Source organism: Gopherus evgoodei, chromosome 14, assembly GCF_007399415.2.
Source record: "Gopherus evgoodei ecotype Sinaloan lineage chromosome 14, rGopEvg1_v1.p, whole genome shotgun sequence".
Classification (NCBI taxonomy): Eukaryota; Metazoa; Chordata; order Testudines; family Testudinidae; genus Gopherus; species Gopherus evgoodei.
Window position 1 is genome coordinate 394 of NC_044335.1, and position 7,091 is coordinate 7,484.

The 7,091-nt window shown below is 40.5% G+C and overlaps 1 protein-coding gene across 1 annotated transcript; it reads left to right on the plus strand.

Annotated features, from left to right (window-relative positions):
* Positions 1–404: 404 nt before the first annotated feature.
* On the plus strand, positions 405–6,019 carry LOC115635209 (protein-glutamine gamma-glutamyltransferase E-like). Its single transcript, XM_030533571.1, has 6 exons — positions 405–543; positions 705–950; positions 2,015–2,320; positions 3,335–3,492; positions 3,766–3,899; positions 5,482–6,019. Exons 1-6 carry the CDS (start codon positions 420–422, stop codon positions 5,627–5,629), a joined length of 1,116 nt encoding a protein of 371 aa, XP_030389431.1. The 5' UTR covers positions 405–419; the 3' UTR covers positions 5,630–6,019.
* The last annotated feature ends 1,072 nt before the right edge of the window (positions 6,020–7,091 follow it).

Below are 7,091 nucleotides of genomic sequence, written 5' to 3' on the forward strand. Positions count from 1 at the left end.
TACTAGCAGTAAAGAGTAGCCAGAAAGCCACCTTCATCAGCAACCTGAGGGCTCCCCTAGGGAAAGGGAAGTTTTGGGATCACTCTACTGGCAACTACCAGTTCACGGGATGTGTCCAGCGCACTGCTGCACTCCTGTAATTCCTGTCTGCCACAATATGCTTTCGGGGCTGTAAGCAGCTGAATGTAATTTAGAACTCCCCTAAAGCTGCAGTGAGTTCCTGGCTCAAGGAGCCTCAAAGGCAACATGAAGCCTGTGTGTGTGTGTGTGTGTGTGTGTGTGTGTGTGTGTAGGTGTGTTTGGCTAGTCCTTCAGCTTGAACAATTTGGTCAGATGAGAGAATCTGGATTTACAGAAGTGGATACAATCAGTGACCCTCAGAAACTCGCTACACAACTGTCACACATTAGTTATTTACCATGTTTATTCTTGTCTCTAGGAATTTCCATGTCTGGAATGAAAGCTGGTTTACCCGAAGTGACCTGGGGGCCTCCTACAATGGATGGCAAATTCTGGATGCAACTCCCCAGGAGAGAAGTGCAGGTACAGGGATTTTAATTCAGGAAAATGTTAAAGCAGGGGGAACCCTGTAAAATTCAGGGGTCCTTGACACACAGTTTATGTCTAATGTGCATTGCTTACATTCTATTAGAGTGTTTTGACTAGTCTAGCCCTAATTGATTTTCTTTTCCTTGATACTCTAGGAATATTTCAGTGTGGTCCTGCTTCACTTGTAGCCATCAAAGAGGGTGATGTAGACCTGGACTATGACTCTCCATTCATATTTGCTGAGGTGAATGCAGATCGTATCACCTGGACTTACGACATTAGGACTAGAGAGGCAAAGCCAATCTCTTCTGAGACCAAGTCAGTTGGCCAGTTCACCAGCACCAAGGCAGTAGGCAGTTATGCCCGTGTAGATGTCACTAATAATTACAAGTATAGAGAAGGTAAAGAGAAAATCCTCTGTTTCTTGATAGTACCACAAAAGTTTAATTCTTAAAATGGTAGAAACATTGTAATAAGAGCCAGTACCTTAGCAAGTTGTATAACAGCTAGGGCAAAAGTTACACTTTTGGCTTCTACAGCGCTAAGAAAAGGAAGGAAGACAGAAGGTATAGTATTGTGCCATACCATTTCTGATATGTCAGTTTTGACTCATGAGACCTAGGTAATGTTGCTCTTAATTATATTGTGCAAAACATGTCCCGTCCCATCCTGTCCATGATAACACAGGCTGCTCAAATTGCATTTGCTATCAAACAACACAATTATTAGATAGGTTTCTATACAGTACCTATAAACTAAGATAGACAGATAGCAAACTCCACAAGAAGGGCAACCCTTTCAAAAGGACCTCAACCGGCCTCTAAATTTACACCTTCAGTTTTGCCAGTACAAAATACAGAACACAAACATCTTTATCTAAGTTTGCAGGTGCAAACAAGAGTAAGACACAGAGTACTATTAAAAATGTCTAATTTGGGGGAAGGGCTGATAAGTCAAACTGTCATATTAGAGTAGGGCCCGTTCACGTAAGCTGCAGGCCTGTCAATCTCATCAGTTTAGAGGGCTGCTTCATGTTACAGAATAAAGTGAAGCAAGTTGAAATTTATATTTACCACTTGTACAGCCCTAGGAAAAGTTGGATGAGGGAAGGTTTGGGAACTAAGCTTTAGTTCCTCTCTGGAATTAACAGGTTTAATGCTCTCAAGTTTGAGGACAGCAACTCTGAAATCTGAAATGAATGCATGCCTGTCACTCATCCAACAGGTTGATAGTGGCTGCAGTAAACAGTTGCTCTGTCTCCCCTGGAGGCAGATCTGCCAGGGCCCTGCATCCTGCTGGGTAAGCTTGTCAGTTAAAAGTGGAAAGACAAGATGGTTGTCTCTCTAAATATCCTAGGACCAATGCCACTACAACTACCCTGCATACAACATTTAAAAATGGACATATTTGACTGGTTTTTTATTATTTTCACGGTGCACGCACTCTCTCGCTCTTTCTCTCATAGGCTCTCAGAAGGAAAGAGAAGTGTATGAAAAGGCTCGTACAAAGCTGGGTCGAGTACATGGTTTCAGTGCCACATCAGAGAAGCGACCAGAAATTGATCAAAAGCCTGAAATTTCAGGGAAGTTCAAGGTGGATGGCTCCTTAGAGATCGGCAAGGATGTCAGCCTAATCTTGGTTCTCAGAAATTTGACCTCTGATGCTAAGACTGTAAAGGCAAATATGACTGCTTGGACCATTGTGTACACTGGGAAGCCAATTCATGAGGTCTGGAAAGACTCCTTTTCATCTACTCTTGCTTCTGAAGAAGGTAATTTTTCATATAATTGCGTAACCAAAGAAACAATTTTGTTATAACAGTATGAGAGAATTAGATGTAAAGGTGGCAAAACTGAGGGAATGAAGAAATCTACTAAGAAAGGTGCAATGGGAGAGGGTCTTAAATTCCAGCCTGGAAGGAGGCTGGGGATTCTTAAGAGAAACCATCATTAATCCAAAGCAGGTTAAAGTTCCTCTAAAAGAGAAAAATCTAAAATAAAACATTTCCCGTATGATTGCCAAACACAGCTCAGATATAAGGGTGCGGGGAAAACATACTAGAAATGAAGAGGTGGTGGCAAGTAAACCAGAATATTCAGTTAACAGAAGCTAGAATGGAAAAGATAAGGACAATGAAAAAGCAAGATGAGTTAATGGCAGCCAAAGGCTTCTGAAAAGTTACATGGATTTTTATAATGGGAAGAAGCGCACAGTAAAAGGAAGAAAACTGGTTCATGGGGGGGAATGAAATTATTGATGATTCAAAAGTGGCTGAAATGCCCTGTTTATACTATATCTTGAACAAAAAGAAGCCTGAATTATTAGTACAGAAGGAAAATGCTGTAAAATAACTTTGGATAAAGAGCAGACAGAAGAAAGCTTGAGAAAATGCAAGTATTACTCACACACGAGCAGGTCCAAGTGATGTGCATCTTAGGGAATTAGTCCTGGATAGGGCCTGAGAGGCCTTTCCCATGACAATTAAATAGACACAAACTGCCACTTTGCATTTCATTAACTAGTTAATCTGCCTCATCACCTTCCAGAAAGAACAATGGGGAGGAAAAAAGGGGCAGAGAATGAGGCAGAAGGAATTGAAGAGAAATCAACCGCAGTCCAGTCCCAGACAGGCAATGCAACAAGAAGTGAGAGAAAAGCAGGAAAAGCTCATATCCTGTCTACCACCAAATACTGGGTGATAGGAAAATACTCATTTTAGGTGAATGATATTTGTTAGACTTTTGCAAGTGCATCTCATCCTATTTATGTTGTTTTTTCCTTTCAGAGAAACAGTTTCCCATTAAGATAACATATGCTGAGTACCAGCAAAATTTAACAAGAGACAACATGATTCGAGTAACAGCTTTGTGTCAAATTGAAAGTGGGATTGATGTGGTGGTGGAAAGAAACATCACTCTGGATAACCCTGACCTTGTCATGCAGGTAAAGATCTGTCCCTTTGCAACCTGGAGAGGGAGAGCGCTTCAGATGCCTCACACAGTTAATCTGAGCCCAGCTTTAGCACTGGGGAAAAGGGAAGGTGAAAGGAGGTTTAGACTGGATCTTTTGCTTCCTACATCTACTGTCTTTACCCTTGAGAGATGCTCTGTTCTCATCCTGCCATGGTGGCGTGTCTTAAGAGTGCCCAGCATTTCATGAATCATAACATCATTTTCTGCTTCAGAATGTGATCATGCAAGTGTTTGGCCTGTATAGGTGCTCAGTGATGCAAAAGTGAATGAACCAGTGAATGTGGAAGTGATATTTACCAATCCTCTCGACCAAGAGGTGAAAGACTGCGTGCTGCAGGCAGAAGGCAGTGACCTGCTGAAAGGAAAGCTCAAGATAGAGTAAGTACAAGGAGCATCAACTTCTTGACACAAAAGATAACACCCAACCCTAAGACCTGTTGCGTGTTTTGAAGCAAATGTTGGCATGACATCTTTTTCCTTCTGGCTGTGACCACAGAGGTCTGGCTGTGGAAATGAGATTCAAGATAAAAAAAGACCTGATTTTTAATGAGGCCTCAACCTGACCTTTCTTTTGGCACTGCAGTTTGTGGGTACCAATAGCTGTGGTAGGTTGGTGCTATTTATTCACCCATTTACCTGACTGCACTCACACATTGGGTAAAAGTCTAAATTATATAAGTGGGGCTGAGGCCCTGGCAGCTAGTCTGCAGGTGCAATCTATTAAACTTGAATATTATGGCAGTGCCAACCAGGTCACACCCTACTATACAAGGCATGATACAAAGTGGTGGTTGCTACGCAAAAAAAGCTGCGCCTGTTAACCTTGGGTCCTTTTTAAAAACTTTTTTTTTAAATGAACTGTGTATGTGCAAATCTGAGTCTGTGTGTGTCTCTCTCTGATTTTCATCCATATGAGGTAGGTAGAGGTGCAAGTATGCAGATTTGTGCCTGCATTTCAAAATGTGAACATTTCAATAAGTTCAAATTTTTCAGAAATTGCACCCTCAAAAGAAGGCCATCCTTCTGAAAATGTACCCCCATCTCTCTCCCTGTAGAACTACTGCTGGTGCAAAATTCTTCCAGCAACTAGTATATGAGAAAACTACTGATACAAAGAGGCTGGGTATTAATAATCCAGACCTAAACCATAATGTTTAGAAAGCCAGACATGCTAAGAGTTTGAAAGCTACAAAATTTGTGTATTTAGAAATAAAAATATATTAATTATGGAGGGACAGAATGGAAGGAGTGGTTAATATTGTGATAAATACTTTTTTAAAACAAGAGACTATTTCTCCTAAATAGTAACCATTGGCATGTATGATTTTTCAACCTTGGTTTTGAAATTCAATAAATGTCATTGTTTTGGAAAATGTAGAAATATAGTAGGGGTTAGATCAATAAATTGAAACTCTTACTTATTAGGGGGCACTAATGTATTTGCTACTGATAGATGAGGAATGGGACAGCTGTAAAGAGCTGGAATGCAATAGATGCTATCCAGTTCATTTTTCTTGTATGTTTGGATCATTAATGTTTTGTAATGCTGGAATTTTAAATCAGAACCAGGAAGGGTAAATTTGCAGCCAGACCTTCATCTGGCCTTCACAGAACTGCACACACAAACTTCTACATGCACTTGGCAGGCACAAATGCCTGCCAAAAATTCTATTTGTCTATGCCCTTTAGTCTAACACCTGCATATCCTTAAATGTAAGTGAAAATGCCAACAAAACTCTGAATTATCTATCCCATACTCATGGTAGGGATCTCCAAAGTGGCCAAAGGGAGGTAGGTACCCAAGTCAGCATTGGAGATTTAACTCCTTTAGGAACCCCATTGTATAGCTTCTCCTCCCTACTGACAGCAATGCACAGGAAGGATAGCTGGCAGGGAAACTCAAATATAAAATACAAGGATGTTATCAACTGTTATTTCTCCTTTTGTTTCTGTTTTTTAGAATGCCCTCACTACAGCCCAGGCAGAGTTCCAAAGTACCGTTTGAAATCATTCCCACCAAAAGTGGAACCAAGCAGCTGCTCATTAATTTCTCCTGTGACAAGTTTCCAGATGTCAAAGCATTTGAGACCATAAATGTGGCCAACTGATTATAAGATGTGCAGTTGTCAGTCTGTCTGTATAACTTTGAGTGAAATAGTGCAAGAAAGCTCCTGTCTTCTGTGAACAATTAGTAAATCAGTCTATTTTTGCTATAGAAACAAAATCCACACCCTGTCTGACAGGAATTATCCTGTTACATAGTTTTATCAAATTCATGGCTGTGAAAAAACATGTCATGGACCATGAAATCTGGTCTTTTGTGTATTTTTACCCCATACTATACATATTTCACAGGGGAGACCAACATTTCTCAAACTGGGGGTCCCACCTCAAAAGAGGGTTGTGGGAGTAGTCAAAGATTACTGTTGGGGGTGGGGGTTGCAGTATTGCCACCTTTACTTCCATGCTGCCTTCAGTGCTAGGTGGCTGGAGAGCAGTGGCTGTTGGCAAGGTGCCCAGCTCTGAAGGCAGTGCTCAACCAGCAGCAGTGCAGAAGTAAGGGTTGCAATACCATATGATGCCACACTTACTTCTGTGCTGCTGCCTTCAGAGTTGGGTCAGGACCCCTACAATTATAATACCATGAAATTTGAGACTTAAATATCCTAAATCATGAAATTTAAGATTGTTTTTAAATCCTATGAATGTGAAATTGGTAGGGCCCTAGTTATACATTTCAATATGCAATGAGAGCAGGGATTCTTCATGTACTGATGTAAATTTCCAAATTTTAAATATACTATCTGCATTTCTCTCCTAATTGTGTGTCTGGTTTTCTTATGCCTTTTTTAATTTGGACACTATTCCCTGTGGCCCCAGGTACTACTATAATCTACTATGAGATCCAGACCCTCCTAGAGTGAGCAACACTAAACTGTATATTATTTTAACATTGAACACGACTTATACTGTGCAGAAAAGACAGGATATTACAAAAATTTAAGCCACTCTTATGAAAAGGTTCTACAGAATTTAATAAGGATGGAAACCAATAGGGTTCTACAGAAATTACTCAAAAAAGATATAGAAGAATAAGATTCTTTTTATGGCTTTTAAACCAGCCTACAGAATTCTATCACAAGCACATAATTTTCTATTAAATTCTGTAAGTTTTTTCTAAAGGATATTCACTATTGAAAAGCTGCTGTCTCACATTATTAACATAGGTATATCTCCATATCTCATAGAACTGGAAGGGACCTTGAAGGTCATCAAGTCCAGTCCCCTACGTTCACTAGCAGAACCAAGTACTGATTTTGCCCCAGATCCCTAAATGGCCCCCTCAAGGATTGAATTCACATCCCTGGGTTTAGCCTGTTTTAGATCCTCAGCTTCTTCTCTAGCATTATTGTCCCTTCCCCAAAAACTTTTTCACTGTTGAGATAGTTGGTGGGACCTACGCTGTATCAGGTGCTGTCCAAACAGAGGAGGTCACAGTCCTTATGCTAAAGAGGGAACAATTTAAAAAGATAAAGACAGATGAAGTGTGGCAGAGAGAGCTATGACCTC